Source organism: Palaemon carinicauda, chromosome 36 (genome assembly GCF_036898095.1).
Source record: "Palaemon carinicauda isolate YSFRI2023 chromosome 36, ASM3689809v2, whole genome shotgun sequence".
In the NCBI taxonomy this organism is placed as follows: domain Eukaryota; kingdom Metazoa; phylum Arthropoda; class Malacostraca; order Decapoda; family Palaemonidae; genus Palaemon; species Palaemon carinicauda.
In genome coordinates this window covers 22,435,162-22,460,649 of record NC_090760.1, presented here as the reverse complement: position 1 = coordinate 22,460,649, position 25,488 = coordinate 22,435,162, and the positions used below count along the sequence as shown (strand labels likewise).

The following is a 25,488-nucleotide window of genomic DNA, read 5'->3' as shown; positions in this document are numbered from 1 at the left end:
CGAGAACTTTGATGCTGCGGGTAGAAGATGCGGGCAAAACACCAATCACAGGCTAGATAACAAAACTTGAGTTTTGATTCGTCATCTATCAGCGCTTGAACCAATCACAACCCGTCTTACAGTACTATGGTGCGTTGGTTACTCATAGAAGATGCCCCCGCGCATACTGAACGTACGTAGATTAAGTACAATACCGTAATAATAATAAATAATGATAATAATACTGTACAGTAATAATAATACAGTAATAATAATGATTAATAATAATAACAATAATAATTTTATTAACAACAACAACAATAATAATAATAATAACAATAATAATAAAAATTTACGTACGTACGCTATTTTACGCCTCTCTCTCTCTCTCTCTCTCTTTCTCTCTCTCTCTCTCGTACGCTTACAGTACTTATTCGAAATGTGATTTTTGCAACAAAGAATATTATTGGATGCAGTACTGTACTACGTACGTATACATACAAAAGATTCATGGAAAAGAAGCACATCCATTACAGTACACACCATTCTAATATGGTATGACTGCATCTGATTTGCGTTTCATGTTCGATTTAATTTTACTACGTACTGAATTATCGTATGATCACATTCTCTTTTCGTGTTTTATTTCTTTCTGTGCTGAATTATATATCATATGTAATGCAATGAACAATCAGTAAGAGCAGATATTACTAATTACAGTATTAATGGAATTACAGGTAACAAAATATCGTATTTGTTTATCTTCAGATTTCGCGGTATTTTCGAATTTTCCGGAAAATCCGCGATATGTATATATATATGGGTTATGGGAAAACCCCGCGAAGTGGTGAATCCGCGATTGTCGAACCGCAAAGTAGCGAGGGTTCACTGTATACTACCACTGACCTTTCTTAAATTATTTAATATTGTGGGGTAAGTTATTAACTGATTTCTAATCAGAGTATTGTAGAAATTCTTTTCTTTCAATATAGGATTGGTCTCAGCAATAGACTGTGCAAGGATACACAAGGTATTTTGGAAAATAACCACTGTATAATATATACTATAGTTTTCCGTCTGCAGTGTATACTATACTGCAAATATACTGGCTACTTTATAATCACATACTGTAGTTCATCCGGAATCTTGCCTGCTAGGCCAGCACCTGGCGGCACAGTCCGATCGGTCCAGCCGGCATGCCGCCGACTGAGTAAGTACCTGACGGCACCGGTCCAGCCGACATGCTGCTGGCTGGGTTAGTAAATGGCAGCACTAGCTGACAGAGAGAGAGAAAGCATGGAGTGAAGGGCTGCCTTATTGAAATGTATGTTTACAATAAATAAGGGTGTAAGTATATAACCTTATTGCCTTTCTCCAGAATGAGGGTTCAAATGGAAGGGGAGAATGCATCATTCAAGCTTCCATCCAGCCACAAGATCCCTTGCCGGTCATTGCCGTTTTCAGGAATGTGGATGGCAGTCCAAGGGAGAACTGAAGAACACTCGGCAGCAGAGGGGTCTCCCACCGGCAGCTGTCACAGCCAGCACAACCTTTCCCGGAGCCTTACGTCCATAAGGGAAAGAATGAGTGACTATACAGCTGCTTATGTAGGACCCCGGCCGGCACCACAATCTACCCGGCAGGCGGTGAGATTGCAAGACGACGGCTAGAGGATTGCGATAGCTAGGCCATCACTAAAGGACAGAGAGGGGCAGGGAAAAGGGTCCGATATCAAGTGTAGAAGAAGGCGGCAGGATTGCCGCCACTTCCACACAAGGGTGAAACTTTGTTTCAGTATCGGCGTAGGGTCTGCCGAAACAGGACTAGTCTTCTAGACCGCAGGGGAGAAGGTGGCGGCATCATACTACCACTTCAAGTGCGGCCTAAGGAGGCTTAGCCTCCAATGCCGACAGCTCTAAACTGGCAGGAGAGTGACTACTCACCCTGCCGATCGGCTGCCGGCAGAAAGACTGAATACTCTGAGGTTCTGTTGAAAACCCAAGCCGGTATACTCGCCGGCAAGGGTGGGAGACAGAAAACACTAGCCTAGTCAAGCCTGAGTGAAATACTCTATGGCAAGACTAAGATAGCGTTGTCGCCTATGGCGGCACTCAGAGGGAAGGAGGGATTACCCTTAAATCTCCACAGGAGACGAGTATCGATTTATATAATTAATTCTAGGAGATATACTATCTCCTGTTGAATTGATAAAACGATACACGAGGGTAACCGAGGATAATGAAAGTATACTAAAGCGCATAGGCTAGGTAACCTAGCGCAGGGCGAGATCTCGGTTACCTAAATCACCGAAACTCTAACGTATACGATCGACATAAGGAAGAGGAAATTTGTATGCACAATATATCTTTACTAGTATAATTGTGCCTAAATAGCTTTCATATTTTATTAATGCTATTACCACTGGGAATGTTGTTCTGCTAACTAAATAACACATGCATAACGAACGACAGCGCCCATGGCGCCTCTGGTGACCGGCCAAGCTCCAAAACACATTAAATCAAACTAATTTCACTGTGAAGCAGGAGCTAAAATTTTTACACTGTAAAGAATAAATACTTAACTTTCCAGAGGCAGAAGCAGCTGGAGATTGCATATTAAATCCACAATAACGATCAGAAACGTTAGATAACACGAAAAACCACCGTGCGCAATTGCTACTGAAATAGGAATGAGCGCCATCTTGGAGCCATGTAATAGTATGGGAGGAAGGGTAACCTTGATAACGGCTCCCCTTCAGTTTAGCCACTTTCCCCCTCAAAGCGAAAACGCTATTCGGGGTGAAAATTGCTGTCTCGTATCAAGATATACGTCCCCTGATTTTATGCGATATCCTTAAGAGAAATTTTAAGGATATTCGTGCCAGGAGTTAGTATTCTGGAAACCTAAAGGTCAATTCTCTGGGAATATCACTTTAGCCAAATATCCCTTAGAAAGCTACCAATAGGAACCTTCCATCAGGATGACATGGCTTGAGCCCAAAAATCCTATTTACTTAGACAAGCCATATTGCTAGTATCACAAACACACAGCTTCCGCTGGCTGGTAATCGTCCAAGCACAACTATTTTAGCAAGGGGAGGGTTCCAACTCCCTACGATATATATCACATGAGGAAGAACACCAGGTCAAATGCTAAAGCCAATTGGCGAGGACTTCTTCTCTCCTAAGAGGTAAATCATCCCTATAAATATTGGAGGGTTTGTATATAGTGTCGGAACAAATAACAAATATAAAGGTAATTTGTATTTTTTCCTAACAACACAGACTGGAGCTATTTATACAAATTGGCCCGCCAGCCCTGTCCTCCAAGAAAGCCCTGCCCAAAAGCAAAGTGGGTTCTCGACACAGGTGTGTGAGTGAGTGGGATAGCCAGCTAACTAGCGATGGGGATGGTTATCCCTTGCTAAAATGATCATGGCTTGTCTTTCTGTTTTGCCAAAAATATATCCCTATAAATAGGTCCAGGTTTGTATCGTTAGGAAAAATACTAATTACTTTCAATACTTGCTAAGTTAAATCAGAGCAGTGCAATATGAGTATTATAGTTTGCTATGCACTAACAAATGCTTCCACTGAAGAAAGGAAAGATGAATACTATGAAGAACTGCCGAGTGTAATTGATGAGATCCCAGAAAGAGATATGACTGTGATGGGTGACTACAATGTTAAAGTTGGAAGGATTGATCAAGGTATAGAGAATGTGATGGGTGTTGAGGGTCTTGGTAAAGTTGCAAATGAAAATGGAGCACATTTCATAAGTTTCTGCTCAACAAACAATCTTGTCATTAGTGGTACTCTTTTCCAGCACAAAGACATCCACAATTATTCTTGGACTTCACCATGTGGCAATTACAACAAATATTTGGCACTGTCGTCCAATTAATTTGTTATGCATGTTGCTAGGATTTTTCCTAAAATGACCATCCTTTGCATTCAGATCTTTCCGGATAGTACAATCCTGTTCCTAATACTAGGTATGTAGTTAATTCTAATAGTCATGCCTTCTCCATTATAAGACTCAATACTACACAGTGTTCTAGAAGTTTTATTCCAACTATGACCAAATTGTGGAATGATCTTCTTAGTTGGGGGGCAGTTGAATCGGTAGAAAAACTTGCAGCAAATATATTTATATAGAACAGGGTGACATGAGTGTCTCTTCATAGTCTGTATATGCAAGATCTATTTTAATGTGGTCACTGTTCTTAGAATATTTCATATCAATTGTTCATTACTTTTATTGTATTTTGATTATTTCTTTATTTCCTTTCCTCACCGGGCTACTTTTCCCTGCTGGAGCCCTAAGTCTTATAGCATCCTGCTTTTCCTACTAGGGTTATAGCTTAAGTAATCATTACAATGATAATAATAATAATAATAATAATAATAATAATAATAATAATTGTTCTGTATTAGAGTTGATAATTATGATTATGCTTAATTATGAAAATCAAACATTAGCATTTGATAAATGAATTTTTTTTTTTAAATTTATGTAGTTCTATGAAAACATTTTAATCCCTAATTGGAAATTTGCAGATGTCGCCTCGTTCCTATGGAAAATTTGAAAAAGGATTCCCTGTAGCAGTGAATACCACAGAAAACAAAGCACCAGTTGCTGTTGGATGTACAGCGCACAGTTCCATGGACATGTTTATGGCAGCTTGTCAGGGGAAGGGCGTTAACATCTTACACGTTTTTAAGGATACTCTTTGGGCTATGGGCTCAAAAAGTTTACCACCATCTTTAGGAATACCAAAAATAATGATAGATAAAAAAATCATCAAAGGTGAGAATAGATGAATTAATCATATATGCCTGTAGTTTCATAATAATGGTCTAACTGAAAATTTCATTATGGAGTAAAGTTTGCCACTTTTTTAATGCAGTAAAGTGAATGATTTTCTATATTTGAGCAGTTATTCTATATTCACGACATAATTAATGAAAGTTTTGTCATTACTCTCATTGCAAAAATTCCTCATCTTTAGATACTCTACCAGTGATACAACAGCTATTCAGAAAGACTACCTAAATAGGTTAAATGTTAACTTCATAAGATATTTGAGATAGGCATTATTTCAGTGAAACTTCCTGGAATGTTTCAACTAAAGAATCAAGAAATTCACAAAACCCATTGTTCTGATTTGTAATTCGTACTTTAGCCACAGCCTCGGCTGGCTGCATATATTGTGTATGATAGTGTTTTCATTTGTATACTTTCATGCTAAGAGATTTGTATATCAGAACCTCTAGGAGATGTAGCTGCAGGTGGATAAGCAATGCCCACCCATCAGACAGCTAGATGTTCACTTTTGACTTTGACTGCAAGTTCACAGATGTACCCTTTCTGCCGCCTTCAATCTTGGCTAAATTTTTTTTTTTTTCTTTTCTTTGCGGTGAATGGAGAAGTGTACTGAGATATGATTGTGTTCAGATAAATATGGGAAAAAATGGGTCAGGTTTATGTCAAAGCCTGCCATCTGTCGTCACCTGCTTTGTGCTTTTCTTGGCTGCCTCTGCAGCTGCGAAGTTTGCTTGAGAAGAGGAAGAAGTAGTCCAAGAGGGATTCTCGGTATCAAATGTGAAGCCAAAGATGCTCTATAGCTCCTTTGCTTCTGATCCCTCTTAACAAGAAAATGCCTTGGCATAATCTCTCTGCTTCAACATGGAACATCGTTTCCTTGTCAAAACCTTTAGATGCCAAGAGGGCCCTTGAACTTAGGTAAACTATCCCCAAATTTGACAAAATTTATTTCTATATTCTATTTCTTCTATTCATTATTACTCTGATCTCCCCATAATTTTATAAACATTTTAGTCTTGCTCTCCTCACTCTATAAGTAATATTTTCCTTATTCGTATTTGGTTGTTTATTTATCGATACTATTATGGTACTATGGTAGAGTACTGATATATAGGATTAAGGATAAAACAGAGAATGCAATCTTAGAAGTACAGGGTGGTTTTAGAATGGGTTTTAAATGGGTTGTATGAATCAGATTTTTACAGTTAGGCAGATATGCGAGAAATATTTAGCAAAAGGTAAGGAGGTGTATGTTGCGTTTATGGATCTGGAGAAAGCTTATGATAGAGTTGATAGGGAAGCAATGTGGAATGTGATGAGGTTATATGGAGTTGGTGGAAGGTTGTTGCAAGCAGTGAAAAGTTTCTACAAAGGTAGTAAAGTATGTGTTAGAATAGGAAATGAAGTGAGTGATTGGTTTCCGGTGAGAGTGGGGCTGAGACAGGGATGTGTGATGTCGCCGTGGTTGTTTAACTTGTATGTTGATGGAGTGGTGAGAGAGGTGAATGCTCGAGTGCTTGGACGAGGATTAAAACTGGTAGACGAGAATGACCATGAATGGGAGGTAAATCAGTTGTTGTTTGCGGATGATACTGTACTAGTTGCAGACACAGAAGAGAAGCTTGGCCGATTAGTGACAGAATTTGGAAGAGTGTGTGAGAGAAGGAAGTTTAGAGTTAATGTGGGTAAGAGTAAGGTTATGAGATGTACAAGAAGGGAAGGTGGTGCAAGGTTACTTGAGGAGGTGGATCAGTTTAAGTACTTGGGGTCTGTTGTTGCAGCAAATGGTGGAGTGGAAGCAGATGTACGTCAGAGAGTGATTGAAGGTTGCAAAGTATTGGGGCCAGTTAAGGGAGTAGTAAAAAATAGAGGGTTGGGCATGAATGTAAAGAGAGTTCTATATGAGAAAGTGATTGTACCAACTGTGATGTATGGATCGGAGTTGTGGGGAATGAAAGTGATGGAGAGACAGAAATTGAATGTGTTTGAGATGAAGTGTCTAAGGAGTATGGCTGGTGTATCTCGAGTAGATAGGGTTAGCAACGAAGTGGTGAGAGTGAGAACGGGTGTAAGAAATGAGTTAGCAGCTAGAGTGGATATGAATGTGTTGAGGTGGTTTGGCCATGTTGAGAGAATGGAAAATGGCTGTCTGCTAAAGAAGGTGGTGAATGCGAGAGTTGATGGGAGAAGTACTGGGTGATAGGAGGATAGATGTGAGAGAGGCAAGAGAGCGTGCTAGAAATAGGAATGAATGGCGAGCGATTGTGACGCAGTTCCGGTAGGCCCTGCTGCTTCCTCCAATGCCTTAGATGACCGTGGAGATAGTAGCAGTAGGGAATTCAGCATTATGAAGCTTCATCTGTGGTGGATAATGGGGGAGGGTGGGCTGTGGCACCCTAGCAGTACCAGTTGAACTTGTTGAGTCCCTAGTCAGGCTGGAAGGAACGTAGAGAGGAGAGGTCCCCTTTTTTGTTTCATTTGTTTGATGTCGGCTACCTGCCAAAATTGGGGGAAGTGCCTTGGTATATGTATGTATATATGTTAAATGGCATGGATATTTCCACATTTTGTTAATACAGTACTCACTGCTTAGATGAATGGGTTATAAGGGATCATGGTTGAGATGTTTTTGCATTCAGACATATATGTGAGAGTATTGGATGATCTCCACAATACCAAAGATGCTTTGGACCTTTTAAGAGGAACTGTTCTGGAGGGTTGAGTCATTGGAATCCTGGGAGATGATGATCCAATCCTTGGGGGTAGGACTCAGCTTCTCGTTAGAAGCCATCATTACAGATACAAGGAAATATGATTAATTATTTTTAAAATGTCAGTCGTAACAGGTGGGATTAGCTCACACCTGTGCCTTTATATCTGGTTTGGGGCTATTCCACGGGTAGGGTATGGAGTTGACCATCTGGAAAATATACTCTTACTGTGCTGAGTCTAGAAAATATAAATTTCCTTCCCAATGTATGATACCTTCTTAATATTCTCAAATAGTTTGAACAAACAAACAACCAAATATAAGCAGAAACACACAAGCAAACAAACCTAACTATGGATCTTTGGTATAAGGACCTCCCAATCCTTGGATATGCTGACTTCCAAATGACACTGTTGATGACCACTGCTGATGTGGGAAAGGAAAGTCTTCCTGACTCTTCAGCTATGGCCATATCTTCCCTTCCTGTTGATGACCTCAAGACCAAAACAGATCTCTCTTTGGATACCCGTAGCTCCAGTGTTTACACATCAAAACCTTTTATTCCATCTTTCCCTTAATACCAGGAGAATAAAATATTTAGAAATATAAATGAAAACTTAGGAGTTTTATAAAGTGCAGGAATTTCTCACAATATCAACTATGAAGACTTATTCAATCTTTTCAAACCTTTTGGAAAGATGGAAAAATAGAATTAAAACTCTTAAAAGATATGAAAAATTTTGCAGTTTATATTACTGTACTGATTCTTCCAAAGCTAATATAGCTTTTTCAAGTGATGAAAATAGCTAATTTTCAATATTAAACTTACCCGATAATCATGTAGCTGTCAACTCCGTTGCCCGACAGAATTCTATGGAGGGATACGCCAGCTATCACAATACTAGAAGGGGGTGTACTTACCAGCGCCACCTGTGGCCAGGTACTCAAGTACTTCTTGTTGACACCTCCTCAATTATTCCTCTGTCGTGCTTCCGGCAAGACGTTCTGGGATACGCTTATGGTCTTCGAGTTTATTCACGGATATTTGGTGAAGTATTCTCTCGGATTAACGGCTGTCGCTTTACTGGAAACCTTCTTATATTAGCTAGATAGCTTTTATATAGTCCTGATATAACGGTTAACGATTTTTGCTTGTTTTTTGGAACCCCCTTTGGCTAACTCTTTGGATTACAAGATGTCTGACATTTCGCAAGCCCCCTCCCATAGACGATGTAGGTCTTGCAATAGGCGTATTCCGAAGGCCTCGGTAGATCCTCACACCGCTTGTTCTGACTGTAGGGACAGGCCCTGTCAGTTAGAAAATCGATGTGAGGAATGCGCCGGACTTTCGGAATTGGAATTTGTCCGTCTTTTAAAATATTCAACTAAGTTAGAGAGAGGTAGAGTTAGGAGGAGTTCTTCTCACTCTTCACTGTTTTCCTCACCTCATGATCCCCTACCTTTTCCTACCCCTGTAGTGGCTACCCCCGAACCTACTGTGTGCCCTCCGCCTGATATGTCAGTTGTTTTGCGTGCTATTCAGGCTTTAGGCGATAAAGTAGAGTCAGTGGTAAGTGACCATAAGTCTCTGATGGCCGAAGTTAAAGAACTGAAGGTCAAGAGTGCAGTGGGTGGAGTTAGTGCCAGTGCTGTGACGAGTGCTAGTGTCGGTGCAGTGCCAAGTGCTAGTGTTAGTGCCAGTGTGGTGCGTGAGGATTTTTCTGTGCGAGCCAGTCGTCCTCCCAGTCCGGGACCTCTTGCAAGCTCCCATGCCCAGGGGAGAAGCAATGTCGAAGGGCATAAGGGTTCGGCAGGCCTTGTTAGGCGCACAGAACTATCCTCGGTGGTTGCGGGCGTGTCTTCCAAAGACCGTCACTACCACCTGCAGACGATTGAGCCCGTCTTTATCTCGTCCGCTGATCAACTGTCAGGGAAGAAACGTTGGTCTCAGGTCTCGAGACCGCTTAAACGTAGAGTCCAGTCCGCGAGTGCTCAGCCAGGTTGCAGTCATTGGCTCAGCTCTGACTCGCCTCAGTCATCTGTCGACTGTACTCCGCCCAAGAGGAGTAAGGTTCTGCCACAACAGAGCTCGACTGTTAAGGCTTTACCTCAGTCTACTATCGTTTCTGCCGATCCCAAGTGGACTCTGCTTCAGTCCATGCAAGCACAGCTTTCGGACTTGATGCGTGAGTGTCGGGCTGAGAGTGTTGCTCCTCCGCCTCCGCCTACACTCCCTCCGCCTGTTCTCGCTCCGCCTGCGCTCGCCCCGCCTGCGCTCGCTCCGCCTGGTCGCAGCACCATCTGCCAGGCATACGATGTTGAGCCACTTTCTGAGTTCGCTGTTCCCAGTGGTGTTCAGCCTCAGCCTTCTTTAAGGCAACCTTTACTTTGGGATCAGGAGGATTATTCCACTCTTCCTCCGCCTCCCCTTGCTGCTCCACCAGTGGTGCAACTCTCGGTTGAGGTACAACAACCTCTCCCGTCCATGAGTCAGTCTGCTCAGCCATCGCTGCAGCGAGCTCAACCCTCCTCAAGGCAAGCTCCTCTACACCCTGGACTTGCGCCTCAGGAGCCTCAGCTTGCGAGAACTTTACCTTGTTCTGCGCAGCCTCAACCTCATCATGCTCCGCTCATATCACAGGAACAGGAACGTGCTACTCCGCCTCCGTCCTCCGCTCAGCAAGCGCAATCCTTGGGTTCAACCTCTCTTGCTAGGAGTCAACCTCCTCCACCCATGCGCCTTCCTTCTGCTTCGTCTGTTGTTCAGCCTTTGCAGTCTGAGCCTCAGGTTTTCCCTCAACAGTTACTGGAAGAGGAAACCACTGTTATTGTTCCTACCCGTTCTGACTCTGCGGTTCAGCATTCTTGTCCGATCTCTTCGCTACACTCTGGTGATGAGGTGTCGGATGATGAGGAGGCACACCTTGATCCCTCATCAGACGTGGACGAATCCAAGCTTTCTCCACAGTCTATTGATTTTCGTAAGGTCTTGGCTCTACTCAGGGAGATTTACCCAGACCACTTTGTCTCTGCTATTCCCCGCTCTCCGCCATCTGAGTTTTCGCTGGGCGTACAACAAGCTAAGTCCACCTATACTAAGCTTGTCCTAGCTAGATCCTCTAAGAGGGCTTTAAGGATCTTAGGGGAGTGGCTGCAGTCTAAACAACACCTTGGCAAGACTTCCTTCATGTTCCCTCCAACGAAGCTCACTTCGAAAGCGAGCGTTTGGTATGCCACAGGGGAAGCACCAGGCTTGGGAGTACCTGCCTCTGCCCAGGCTGACTTCTCAAGTCTGGTGGACTCGCCTCGGAGAACTGCTATGAGGCGCTCGAAGGTTTGTTGGACCTTCTCAGACCTGGATCACTTACTGAAAGGGATGTTCAGAGCATTTGAAATGTTCAACTTTCTCGACTGGTGCCTGGGGGCCCTCAGCAAGAAAACCTCTCCTGCGGACAAAGATTCTGCCATGCTATTAATGTCCTGCATGGATAAGGCCATCAGAGATGGATCGGGCGAGCTAGCGTCGATGTTTGTATCAGGGGTGTTGAAGAAAAGGGAACAACTGTGTACCTTCCTTTCCGCCAGCATTACACCTTGCCAACGGTCACAACTCCTTTTTGCTCCGCTCTCGAAGTTCCTCTTTCCCGAAGAGCTAGTTAAGGACTTGTCTGCTGCCCTGATACAAAAGGATACGCACGATCTTGTAGCCTCATCGGCTCGTAAGTCTAAGGTTGCCACCTCAGTCCCCAAGACTTATCGCTCCCCAGTGGCTGATACCCCGGCTACGAGGTTCATACCGCCCTTTCGTGGTAGAGCCCCCAGCCGAGGAAGCTCCCGTCCAGACTCTCACAGGAGCAAGTCTAGGAAAGGATCCAGGACATCTAAGGGAAAAAACTGACTCTCCGTTTCTCCAGACAACAGTAGGAGCCAGACTCAAGATCTTCTGGCGAGCCTGGGAGAAGAGAGGTGCAGACGCACAGTCTGTCAGTTGGCTGAGGAACGGTTACAGGATTCCATTCTGCCTCAAACCACCTCTGACCACATCGGCCATCAACCTCTCTCCCAACTACAAAGAAGAGGACAAGAGGCTAGCATTGCAACAGGAGGTGTCGCTACTTGTGCAGACGAAGGCAGTGGTTATAGTCCGGGACCATCAATCCCCGGGCTTCTACAACCGTCTCTTTCTTGTGGCCAAGAAGACAGGAGGTTGGAGACCGGTGCTGGACGTCAGCTCTCTCAACGAGTATGTCACCAAGCAGACGTTCACGATGGAGACGACCAAGTCGGTCTTAGCAGCGGTCAGACAGGAGGACTGGATTGTCTCGTTGGACTTGAAAGATGCATACTTTCACGTTCCCATTCATCCAGACTCCCAACCTTTCCTGAGATTCGTTTTCGGAAAGGTTGTCTATCAGTTCCAAGCCCTGTGTTTTGGCCTAAGCACAGCTCCTATGGTCTTTACTCATCTGATGAGGAATGTAGCAAAATTCCTACACTTGTCGAACATCAGAGCCTCCCTCTACCTAGACGACTGGCTGTTGAGAGCCTCCACGAGTCGTCGTTGTCTGGAGAACCTCAATTGGACTTTAGACTTAATCAGAGACCTAGGTCTATTAGTCAATATAGAGAAATCTCAACTCATTCCCTCCCAATCCATTGTGTACCTGGGAATGGAGATTCGGAGTCAGGATTTTCGGGCTTTTCCATCGGCCCCCAGGATAAGCCAAGCCCTAGAGTGCATCATGAGCATGCTGAAGAGGAGCAATTGCTCAGTGAGACAGTGGATGAGTCTCACAGGGACCCTCTCATCACTGGCCCTGTTTGTCGAGCTAGGAAGACTCCACCTCCGCCCTCTTCAATTCCATCTTGCAGCTCATTGGGACAAGGGTTCGACTCTAGAAGCAGTCTCTATCCCTATCAACCAAGAGATGAAGACCACTCTCCTGTGGTGGAAGCACAACCTCCTTCTCAAGGAGGGTCTATCATTGGCCATTCAGACCCCCAATCTTCATCTCTTCTCAGATGCATCGGACTCGGGCTGGGGTGCAACCTTGGACGGACGGGAATGCTCGGGAATGTGGAACAAGGAACAAGGATTACTCCACATCAACTGCAAGGAACTGCTAGCAGTTCATCTAGCCCTGTTGAACTTCAAGTCCCTCCTGCTAGGCAAAGTGGTGGAGGTGAACTCAGACAACACCACAGCCTTGGCTTACATCTCCAAGCAAGGAGGGACCCATTCGAGGAGCCTTTACGAGATCGCAAGGGACCTCCTCATTTGGTCAAGAGGTCTAAACCTCACTCTGGTCACGAGGTTCATCCAGGGCGATATGAACGTTTCAGCAGATCGCCTAAGCAGAAGGAATCAGGTCATTCCCACGGAATGGACCCTCCACAAGAGTGTGTGCAACAGACTTTGGACCTTGTGGGGTCAACCTACCATAGATCTGTTTGCCACCTCCATAACCAAGAGACTTCCGCTGTATTGTTCCCCTGTTCCAGACCCTGCAGCAGTTCATGTGGATGCTTTTCTACTGAACTGGTCCCATCTCGACCTGTACGCATTCCCTCCGTTCAAGATAATAAACAAAGTTCTGCAGAAATTCGTCTCGCACGAAGGGACACGGCTGACGCTGGTTGCTCCCCTTTGGCCTGCAAGAGAATGGTTCACAGAGGTACTTCAATGGCTAGTCGACTTCCCCAGGACTCTACCTCTAAGAGTGGACCTTCTACGTCAACCTCACGTAGACAGGTTGCACCCAAACCTCCACGCTCTTCGGCTGACTGCCTTCAGACTGTCGAAAGATTCGCTAGAGCTAGAGGCTTTTCGAAGGAGGCAGCCAGTGCGATTGCCAGAGCTAGAAGAGTTTCCACTCGTAGAGTCTACCAGTCTAAGTGGGAGGTCTTCCGAAGCTGGTGTAGAGCCAATTCAATATCCTCTACCAATACCTCTGTGATCCAAATAGCTGACTTCCTTCTACATCTTAGGAATGAGAGATCCCTTTCAGCACCTACGATTAAAGGATATAGGAGTATGTTGGCTTCAGTTCTCCGCCACAGAGGTTTGGACCTGTCTTCCAACAAGGACCTTCAAGACATTCTCAAGTCTTTTGAGACGTCTAAAGAACGTCGTCTTTCCACTCCAGGCTGGAATCTAGACGTAGTCTTAAGGTTCCTTATGACATCTAGGTTTGAACCTCTCCAGTCAGCTTCCTTCAAGGACCTTACCCTCAAGACTCTTTTTCTCGTTTGCCTTGCAACAGCTAAGAGAGTCAGTGAGGTTCATGCCTTCAGCAAGAACATTGGTTTCACAACCGAATCTGCAACATGTTCTTTTCAGCTTGGATTCCTAGCAAAGAACGAGCTTCCTTCACGTCCTTGGCCTAGATCGTTCGAAATACCTAGCCTCTCCAACATGGTAGGTAACGAACTAGAGAGAGTTCTTTGCCCTGTCAGAGCTCTCAAATATTATCTTAAGAGGTCTAAACCTATTCGAGGACAGTCAGAAGCCTTATGGTGTGCCATCAAGAAACCCTCGAGACCCATGTCCAAGAATGGGCTTTCGTATTATATAAGGCTTCTGATCAGAGAAGCACATTCTCACTTAAAGGAGGAGGACCTTGCATTGCTGAAGGTAAGGACCCACGAAGTAAGAGCTGTAGCTACTTCGATGGCCTTTAATAAAAACCGTTCTCTGCAGAGCATAATGGATGCAACCTATTGGAGGAGCAAGTCAGTGTTTGCATCATTTTATCTGAAAGATGTCCAGTCTCTTTACGAGAACTGCTACACCCTGGGACCATTCGTAGCAGCGAGTGCAGTAGTAGGTGAGGGCTCAGCCACTACATTCCCTTAATCCCATAACCTTTTTTAACCTTTCTCTTGAATACTTTTATTGTTGTTTTTATGGTTGTTACGGTAGGCTAAGAAGCCTTCCGCATCCTTGGATTTGGCGGGTGGTCTATTCATTCTTGAGAAGCGCCTGGGTTAAAGGTTTGGTAGAGGTCCTTTAGTAGGGGTTGCAACCCCGTGTACTTTGGCACCTTTGGGTTGATTCAGCCTCCAAGAGGAACGCTGCGCTCAGTAAGGAAGACGAACTTTAAATAAAGAGGCAGAGTAACGGTTCTATTCGACTTCCTTACCAGGTACTTATTATTTCATTGTTATTTGAGATAACTGTTATATGAAATATGGGATACTTAGCTATCCTTTAATCTTGTACACTGGTTTTCACCCACCTCCCTGGGTGTGAATCAGCTACATGATTATCGGGTAAGTTTAATATTGAAAAATGTTATTTTTATTAATAAAATAAATTTTTGAATATACTTACCCGATAATCATGATTTAATCGACCCTCCCTTCCTCCCCAGAGAGAACCAGTGGACCGAGGAATAATTGAGGAGGTGTCAACAAGAAGTACTTGAGTACCTGGCCACAGGTGGCGCTGGTAAGTACACCCCCTTCTAGTATTGTGATAGCTGGCGTATCCCTCCATAGAATTCTGTCGGGCAACGGAGTTGACAGCTACATGATTATCGGGTAAGTATATTCAAAAATTTATTTTATTAATAAAAATAACATGTTTCTGATGTCTCATGCCATGTGGAAATGTACTGTATAAAAAATATTATAGATTTATAGTTTGATCATATACCTAAATGCACCGCCTTGTATGATGTTCAGGAAATGACTCCTTTAGTCATACCTGAACCAATTCGGTAAGTCGCATCATACAAGGAAGGATGTAATAACATCATCAAGGGCTACAATTGCCTAGAAGAGAAAGTAGGTAGAATTCCCCAAGGTAACCTGAAACGACATGGTTAAGGTTTACCAGTTAAAGCCTGCAATGAAACTCATGCTGTTTTACTTAATAATTTTTCAGCAGTTTCTTTTGATTTTATTGAAAAGATATCTCCTCACCAAAATTTTAAAGGAATAATTTATAATAGAGATCGTTACACATTTTTGGAAAATATACTTACAAGCAGTTTCCAACTCATGCTTATGCTGATTCTCTTTTTCTTTCCAAATTCCATTTTTTCAGTTTTGCTTTCAACTGCTCATTCTTCCATCTCTCATACCTATCCCTTTCTTTCTTTTCAATATACTTGCAAAGAGCATCACCTTCTTAACCCAAAAGCTTACCTAACTATCATCTCTTTCATTATCTCAATCATTTTTCTTTTTATCTCCCTGTATCAGTTGGTTACGGTGATGAAAATCATGGCAAGGTCTAACACATGCTATTTAAAGGAATTTCACTTTGTGTATCACAGCCACACATACTGGAACTACTGTAGGACTCAGACATGCCATATCTTCCACCAGTCATTTGCTTTTCATTAGCGTTCAGGCGTTACTTTGAGACTTTAGTGAAGTTTTATTGACTTCATTTTTCTTATAATGAATCTCTCTTCAATTGACAACAATAAGGGATAAAATCTTCCAAGAGAGCTAAGAGAACTCTTACCCTCACTTGCAGTTAAAAAAAGCTCCTGTTACCATTGACAGGAAACCATTTACATACACAGCTTTGAATACTGTAGTGACAGGCACCTCAACTAAGAAAACCAGTTGTGGGATTAATATAAAAGAGATTAATCAAATAGCAGACTTGGTTAAAAACTACTTCGCTTAATCTACCCTGGCTAGATAGGATGAGTCATGGTTTGATGAGACCTCTAGAAGCAAGTCTGAAAAATAGTTTAATTAGTAGAATTAAAAATTATCTTTTGACCTGTAGAAGGTCAATGCTATTGCTGACATCCTAACAAATATTATGGAAGATATAGTGTGGGAATGACCCAGTTGGGAATGTGATAAGTCAGTCAATAGTTGTTTTCACATCCTGAAGCTTGGCTGCAGAAATTTTACAAGATAAGGGGGTTGTTCTCTCTCTGTCAGGTAGATGTTATAGTACTGTACTTCATTTTCACAATTTTCATAATTCTTCATTCCATCTGTAGTGGACATGACTGAATACCTTTTGAGGGAAATTTTAGTTATGGATAAGTGACAGGAGTAGGTTCATGAAGCATCTAACATCTTTCTATTTAATGGAACTAACATGATGGAGGATGTTTCAAAGGTCAAGTACTTGTTAGCTTTTGCTAAGTCATGCCTTTGTTCTCTCCATCTTTATCATTCTATACTTACAGTTTAAGATAGTAATGATAAATAAACAGGATTCAGATCTGAAAGTTATTTTAGATTGAATGCTTATGGTAGATTTTAGAGGATTTTTACCCATTATTATGAATCCCACCATCTGTATCCAATAATCCAAGTAAAAAATCTAACTGGGTGGGAGTCATCCACCACAGGAACCTTGATAGTACTAACTACCATACTGAATAGACTTTTTTATATGCCTGGAATAAGAAATATGGTCTTGTGGTTACCCATCTAGTAACCCCACCCAAAATTAGCCTTGAGCAGAGGACGCTGAGTTCTGTTAGATGTGTACTTGTCCTGAACCTTGACCTTAAAATAGACCAGTTACCTTTTCAGATGAGTAGAGCTGAATTTTCAGCAACAAGTTGTCACCGAGAGAGTAGGGGAAGGTGAAGTTACTTTTCCTGACAGTTTTATTCAGCTCCAACATGTAATCATGTCTGTAGAATTGTTTGAGCTAATGGCAGGAGATTGAAGTGGAGCCTGCAGTATGAGAATCTGACGGGAAGGCTGACAGCTGCCTTTTCGTGAAGGGTGAAGGGTCCTCACTTGTCTTACAACCAGATAGTCTTTGGGCCTGATTCCATATTGTCATTGATATTTCAAGCATTGGACACTCAAGGGAAGTTGGTGTTGGGCAAATAAGCAATAGAGGACGTGTCAAATAACTATGTGGTATGCACAGCTATCTTGTTTGTTATCGCCAAGGCCTTCTGCCAACCCATTCCAGGATAAGGACTGTAGCAATGGTTAGTTGTTTCATTTTAGGATTCACCCCACTAAAGATATTATTATTATTGTTGTTGTTGTTGTTGTTGTTGTTACTACTACTACTACTACTACTACTACTACTACTACTATTACTACTACTTGCTAACCTGTAACCCTAATTTGAAAAGCAGGATGCTATAAGCACAAGGGTCCCAACAAGGAAAATAGCTCAGTGAGGAAAGGAAATAAGGAAATGTACTACAAGAGAAGTTTAAGAATAACAACATTAAATTAAATCTCATAAATAAACTATAAAAACTTCAAAATGATAAGAGGAAGAGAAATAAGATAAAATAGTGTGCCCAAGTGTACCCTCAAGTAAGATAACTCTACCCCATTATGGTACAGAGGCTATGGCACTATCCAAGACTAGAGAACAATGGTTTGATTTTGGAGTATCCCTCTCCTAGAAGAGTTGCTTGCCACAACTGAAGTCATCTATCCTCACCAAGAGGAAAGTAGTCATTGAACAACTACAGTGCAGTAGCTAACCCCTTGAGTGAAGAAGAATTGTTTGGTAATCTCAGTGTTGTTAGGTGTATGAGGACAGGAGAATGTGGAAAGAATAGGCCAGACTATTCGGTGTATGTGTAGTCAGAGGGAAAATTAGCCATAACGAGATAGAGGGATTCAATGTAATACTGTCTAGCCAGTCAAAGGACCCAATAATTCTCTGGCTGTAGTATCACAACAGCTGGTAGGTGCCCTGGCCAACCTACTACTACTATCTTTGTTTTAGTGGGGAGAGGTAAGACTATTCAGCTCAGGATATTCTGCTTGAGGTTAGTCACTCTCCCTCAGGTCCTTACCAAGATGCTTAGATGTGATAATTCCAAAGGTGGAAAATTTCAACTTTTTTCTCATATAATGATGCTTGATAATTTGCTTTGTAGTCTTATTTTTCAGTTATTATTCTCAACAAATTTATCAGCTTCATGGCAGCATTCCACAAAGTTTTGAGTGTTCAATTTAGTAATTTTGAGATGAAATAACTGCTTTCATTCAAGCTTAGTAACTGTAAAAGGCTTTTAATCTACCTGAAAACAAAAAAATAATTATTTAGAAATTTTATAGTTACAGACCTCTTATTTTCATTTAAATTATCTTGCCATCATTTCTGATTGATCCAGTTTAGATTTATTTTTACCAAACATATGATATTGAAGATTTATTTAACCAAGATGATTAGATCTATCTATCTATCTATCTATCTATCTATCTATCTATCAATCATGGCACTTCCCTTTCCAATTTTGGGGGTTAGCTGACAAAAAAAAGAACCAAAGGGAATTTTTCTTCTCTTAATTCTACCTGGCCTGACAAGTAATTCAGCAGAGTTTGATTGGTACTGCTAGGGAGCCACAGCCCATCCTACTCCGTTATCCTGCACAAATGAAGCTTCATATGCTGAATCACTCTACTGCCGCTACCTTAACAGTCGCCATTGCGACCGGAGGAAGCAGCAGGGCCTATCGGAACTGCATCCCAATCGCTCGCCATTCATTCCTATATCTAGCACTCTCTTTTGCCTCTTTCACATCTATGCTCCTATCCCCCTGAGCTTTCTTCACTCCATCCATCTACCCAAACCTTGGCCTTCCTCTTGTACTTATCCCATCAACTCTAACATTCACCACCATCTTCAGCAGACAGCCATTTTCCATTCTCTACATGGCCAAACCACCTCAACACATTCATATCCACAGTAGCTGCTAACTCATTTCTTTCACCCGTTGTCACCCTCGCTACTTCATTCCTAACCCTATCTAATCGAGATACAGCCATACTCCTCAGACACTTCATCTCAAATACATTGTTTCTGTCTCTCCGTCACTTTCGTCCCCATCAATTCCGATCCATACATTGCAGTTGGGACAATCACTTTCTCATACAAAGCTCTCATCTACATACATTCCTAACCCTCTATTCTTTACCACTTCCTTCACCGCCCCCAACACTTTACATCCCTCATTCACTCTCTGATGTACATCTGCTTCCACTCCATGATTTGCAGAAACAATAGACCCCAAGTACTGTACTTAAACTGATCTACTTCCTCAAAATACCACCACCCTCCCTTCCCGTGCTACTCATAACCTTACTAATACCCACAACTTCCTTCTCTCACACACCCTTCCAAACTATCACTAATTGACCCAGCTTATCCGAGTGTGCGACCAATACAGTATCATCAGCAAACAACAATTGATTCCCCTTCCACTCATGATCACTCTCATCTATCAGTTTCAATCCCAGACCAAATGCTTGAGTATTCACCTCTTACAATTCCATCAACAAACAAATTGAACAACCATGGTGACATCACACAATCTGTCTCAGCCCCGCTCTCACTGGAAACCTCACGCTCACTTCATTTCCTATCGTAACACACGCTTTACTGCCTATATATAACTCTTCACCGCTTGCTATAACCTTTCACCAATTCTATACTGTATAACCTCATCACATTCAACATCGATTCCTTATCAGCTCTATCATAAGCTTTCTCCAGATCCATAAATGCAACATGCACCTCCGTACATTTTGCTAGATATTTGAAATGAAAAAAAATTTACAGTATGTGTTTTGTAACTACTGTTCAGCGCATGTATCAATAGGGTTTACTTGAATTCATGCTTTACAACTGTGCATATTAAATTCATTAAGTGACTTTGGTATGAGAGCTTATTGTAAGTTAAGACTGTTGCCTTTGCTTTTCAGGATAATTTATATTAACTGGAAAACCACCATTTCCACCCATTGAGATTTCAAAATAATTTTTAATTTTCTGTTTTGGTGAGTGAATTCTAAAGACTGTAAATTATATATGTTTGTACACAGAAAAAAAAATAATTGATGTGCTGTAACCTTTTTTTTTGTTACAGAAGAGAGAATAGATGGGATTAAGACGCTGACTAAAGAACTGGAAGATTCTGAAGAAGTCGCAGAGGAGTCTGTAAAGGGTGTTGTGGAAGATGTTGAAAATTTAGATATTGATGAGGTGGCCACAAACAAAAGTGAAGTAGCTCCTGAAGATGATGCAGCACAAGAGGAGATTCCACAAGCAAGTGGTAAAGAAAATAAACTCTTTTCGCTTTGGAATTAAGGTTACTTAGTTTGGCTTTGGAATTAAGGTTACTCAGTTTTACAAATGCTTAAATTTTGGGTGACAAAATTTCATTTATTTCAATGTTTCTTTCCAAGAATTTATATTGCTTACATTATCTTGAAGCTTAGCTTTTCCAACATGATTTGAAATTAGTTTTAAACCTGTCTACTGTACTCTGACTTCCTGATGTATTACCGAGAAGATGAAGCTTCTATGATCAAGGAGCAGTGTTGATAACTGCGACGGGTTAGCAACCCTTTTCTGTTATCATGACAGCCCTATACTGAATTTTGTTTTGAATACTCATTGGCATTCCTTCAATGAAGTTTGAAAAGTTCAGCAATAATGATAAAAAAATGGTTCTCCTTGACCAGTTGCTATAGCCACCCCTTTGATGACTGGACAAATCATTAGCACATGGCTTGATCCACAGTCACAATCTCTTAGGTAGACAAACCAATCCTGTAATGTGTAGTTTTTTATTAGATAAACTTGATTGCTTTTTTCTCCCATTTTTTTTATTACAATCTAAGTCTCCATTTAGTAAATGTTATTGTGGACTGTTCAGGATTATCTCTAGAATTCATTTGACTATATTTTTTCTGAGAAGTGTGAGGTAAACAGCTGTTATTATTAAGGTAAGACTGAGCCCTCCCCTTTTGTTTAGCTTCCATGGATGAGCACCTTCTTGTTTAGTTACTCAAAAGCAGCTCTAGTGTAAGTCCTGGGTTATTGCTTAAGAAGCATTTGTTCCGTAACTGAAATACAAACTACGCTATTTACATGGGGTAATTACTTCGGCGTAGCTGAATGACGAGCCATAAGAATTTTAACGAGGGTTTACTACCCCTCCGCTAGTTAGTGGGGGGTAGGGAGGGGTAGTTTTTGTTTTGTTTCTTGTTGATGTCGGCTACCCCCCAAAATTGGGGGAAGTGCCTTTGGTATATGGAGGGAGGGGTAGCCTGCTACCCCTCCCCCTCACACACACACCGGTGAAAGGCTCACTTTACTTTTGGCTCGGATGGCGATCGGATGTCTCCGCTCCCATCCTCACTTGACGGCCATTATTGTTTTGTCTTTTTAACTTACCTTTTCTTATACTTAATATATTTAAACATTATTGATGTTTATATATATTTTTGTGTATAGAAAATAGTAAGTTTCCTTTGCTTTTGGTGTTGTGCGATGTGTGTTGTGTACGTCTACGAGAGTGATCGCCGGCTTAGCCAGGCCACACGATTCTCTTCTTGATCACAGCCGTTTCACTCCTAGGCCACCATGGTTGCCTTCGTGGAGTACGGCCCCTCTCTTGAGGTCTTTCACCTCTTACTCCGTACTACGCCTACGATAGCTTCTCAAGCCGAGTCGCTATTTTGTTTTATTTGTCTCAATTATTTTTATGAATATAATTGTATTTTTAACTTTTCAGCTCGGGGCTCACGTCCCTTCGGGGGTCGGTGATCCTTGGAACATTCAAAGTCAGTTGCATAATTATAATGTTATGATTCTGTTTTTGTTAAGTTTTTCGTCCCCTCCCCTCACCCAGGCATGCCGGGGGGGGGGGGGGGGGGAGGAGGGTGCTTACCTACATTCGTTCTTATGTTTTCCTTTCCCTCGGGGTTTCTCTTCGGAGTTTCCCCCGGGGGAATTTCTGTTAAATAATTATTCTTTTTATTTTCCAGTTTATGATGCTGTTTCTTCATGCCTGTTGTGTGCCTTCAAAGCAGAGCTGTCCTGTTTATGCCTGGGGAGTCGGCTTCGCCGCCGTCCCTCGAGGCCATCGTTAGGGGCGTTCCCTTCTCTTAGAAGTTCCCCGTGACTACTGCCAGCTCTTCAGTGCATCCTAGAACGATAAGGAGGTTCGCCTCCAGGGTAGTTAGTTAACTTCCCTTTTCACTTTTCCCTGGTCCTTAGGCGGTTATGCTCTTGGGGCTGAGCGGCCGCCCTTGTGACTTGCTCAAGGGGCTGAGCGGTTGCAAGGCTGGACCATGGTACTAGCGACTATGCTCTCGGGGCGAGTGGTCGCTCCTGTAGCTACGCTCAAGGGGCTGAACAGCTGCAAGATCAGTGGACCTCTCTCGTTCGCGAGGGAGGCTGCACTAAGGGCCCCTCTTCGGAGGATTACTCCTTTTGTCTCTTCTACGAAGTGTCTCCTTCCGTTCGCGTGAGAGAACACTCACAGAGACTCCTCTTCGGAGGATTGTTCCTGTTTACGTCAGCTGATCTCACGGCCCTTCGGGGCTCCATCACCAGTCTCTTCTGCGAAGTGCTCACCTCTCTCGTTCGTGAGAGAGGCCACTCATAGAGACTCCTCTTCGGAGGATTGTTCCTGTTGACAACAGCTTGCTGTTCAGTCACTAGCACTTCGGTGTTTAGTGACAGGGAAACTTCGGTTTCTCTTTTTCCCTGACCCTTCGGGGTCTCGGAGCTTTAGTTACGCAGTTCCCTCGGGCTCTCGTAACTTTAGTCACTTCTACGCTTGCAACTAATCCCCTCGGGGCCTCGCTACTCAGGCTACGTTACACCTTTGGTCTCTCATGCCCTCAGTGGACCTGCTGCCTGCTGTATCCGTTCCTGACTCCTGACGCGCCTTGGGCGCCCACGCCCCCGTTATCTAACGGGCTCCTCCCTCCGGGGCAGGAGAGACTTTCTCACACCGTGAGTAAGTCCCTTAAGTGCCAGGTATCCCCTGCCCGCCAACATTCCCTTGCGCGCTAGCGCTCGGCTGCTGTTCCTGCTGTTCCTGAGACTGCCTTCCAGAGACTCCCTGTTCCAGTAATTCATTTAGGCTGCTACCAACGTTCCCTGCGCATTTGCGCACATCGTTGGGGTTCCTGAGATAGCGCACAGGCGCTCACCAGCGGTTCAGCCTACGGTGTCTCTAAGTCTCTTCTCCGAAGGACACCTCTCCCGTTCGTGGGAAAGGTCCCTCACAGAGACCACTCCTCGGAGTGTTTAGCAGTACTTCAGTTGATCGTCGGCTCTGAAGCAGACCTGGTCCTCTTCAGGGGATGCCCTCCCTTTAGGGACACATCCCAGTTCCTGATCTACGAGTTAGCCGATCCTTCAACCATGCGCACGTGCGCGCTCTCCGACGATCTTCTGTTGCACAGGGGCCTACGATCTTCACTCGCGTGTAAGCGCTGAAGATCGCCCCCGCGCGGGATGGTTTCCCGCGCGCGATCTTCGAGGTCCTTCCGTGGTTTTTCCGCTCGCGATCATCGAAGATCGTTAGCCGACGATCTTCTGATACGCGCTAACGCGTAAGCACTGAAGATCGCCCAAGCGTGGGATGGTTTCCCGCGCGCTATCTTCGAGGCCCTTCCGCGCGCGATCGTCGAAGATTGTTAGCCGACGATCTTCATAACACGCGTAAGCGCCGAAGATCGTCCTGCGCGCGGATTAGTTTCCCGCTTGCGATCTTCGAGGCCGTCCGCGCGCGGTTTTCCGCACGCGATCGGCGACGGCCGTTAGCCGGTGATCTTCGGATACGGCGCTAGGCGCGCAAGCGCCGACGATCTTCATAGTGCGCGTAATCGCTGAAGATCGTTCTGTGCGCGGGATGGTTTCCTACGCGCGACCATAGAAGCTCACGCGATCATCGCGGATCATCCGCGTGCAGTTTCTCGCTTGTCCTCGGGCGTTTTTTCTGCTCGTCCACAGGTGCGATGGTTGCCCGCGCGCGGTCATCACGGATCGTCCGCGCGCGGGAACCGAGGTTTCCCGCGCGCGATTGCCGACTATCTTCTCTCGCGCGCGATCGCCGACTATCTTCTCTCGCGCGCGATCGCCGACTATCTTCTCTCGCGCGCGATCGCCGACTATCTTCTCTCGCGTGCGATCGCCGACTATCTTCTCTCGCGCGCGATCGCCGACTATCTTCTCTCGCGCGCGATCACCGACTATCTTCTCTCGCGCGCGAGCGCCGACAATCTTCGCACACGCGTGAGTGCCGAAGATTGTCCGTGCTCGCGCGAATCGCCGACGATCGTCTTACATAGTTGGAGATAGTACGCGAGCGGGCACCAATGGTTTCCCGCTCACTGTCTCCGACGATATTCTCTCGCGCTAGCGCCGACGATCTTCGTACACGCGTAGGTGCCGAAGATCGTCAGCGTTATTTCTTCCGCGCGTGGGATGGTTTCCCACACGCAATCGCCGACGGCGCAAGCACCGCCGATCTTTTGTCTCCGAGATCGTTCGCGCGTGGGATAGTTTCCCACGCTATCGCCCACGATCTTTCACGCGCAAGCGCCAGCGATCTTCTTACGCGCGGAAGTGCGGGGATCGTTCACGCGGGCGCCGATACTCCCACGCTCACGTGGGTACGCGTGCATGGGGGCGCGGTTATACTGCTACGCATGTTTTATTCACGCGCTACCCAGATCTGTGCTTTTCGCGTGATCGGCGCACCGTTCTCCGACACGATCGCGCCCTGATTACATCAGGGCTTATGGCGGTCAGGCCACCTTTGCGTTTCCCTCCCCCGCAGCGCAGAGCAGCGCCCTCTCCGGAGGGGGGGAGGTTTCCAGACAGGTCAAAGGTCTCTTCTCCCTTCATTGCAGATTCTCTACGGGCGAACCCTCATGTGTTAACTCCTCCAGGGGTTCGAACGATCCTCTTCCCTCCAGAGGGACTCCCTGTCAGCGCGAGGGTCGGTCGGCATCCCTGGTGGGACGCCGTCGTCAGAGCGCTCATGCAGATTGAAAGTATATAAAATCATATGAAAATATATTTTTTATCCTATTTTTTTTATTTTAAGTGCAACTTAACAATCAACAATTACTTTTTTATTTATGGTTGTGATCAGCTGATCTCAGGACTATCGAGAATATCAAAGAATAATTTTTAATGCACTCAATATAAATTACTAGTGTAAATTATATCAGCACCAATTTGTTATAGAATATAG

The 25,488-nt window shown here is 43.9% G+C and overlaps 1 protein-coding gene across 5 annotated transcripts in view; it reads left to right on the top strand.

The window, feature by feature from the left end:
• The window catches only part of LOC137628806 (eukaryotic translation initiation factor 2D-like), a 301,426-nt gene that overhangs the window by 157,351 nt on the left and 118,587 nt on the right, over positions 1 to 25,488 (top strand). For all 5 annotated transcript variants that reach the window (XM_068360030.1, XM_068360031.1, XM_068360032.1 and 2 more), the window contains exons 5-6: positions 4,539 to 4,788; positions 20,353 to 20,538. In XM_068360030.1, coding sequence (XP_068216131.1) covers positions 4,539 to 4,788; positions 20,353 to 20,538 — 436 coding nt within the window. The remainder of the gene's footprint in view (positions 1 to 4,538; positions 4,789 to 20,352; positions 20,539 to 25,488) is intronic.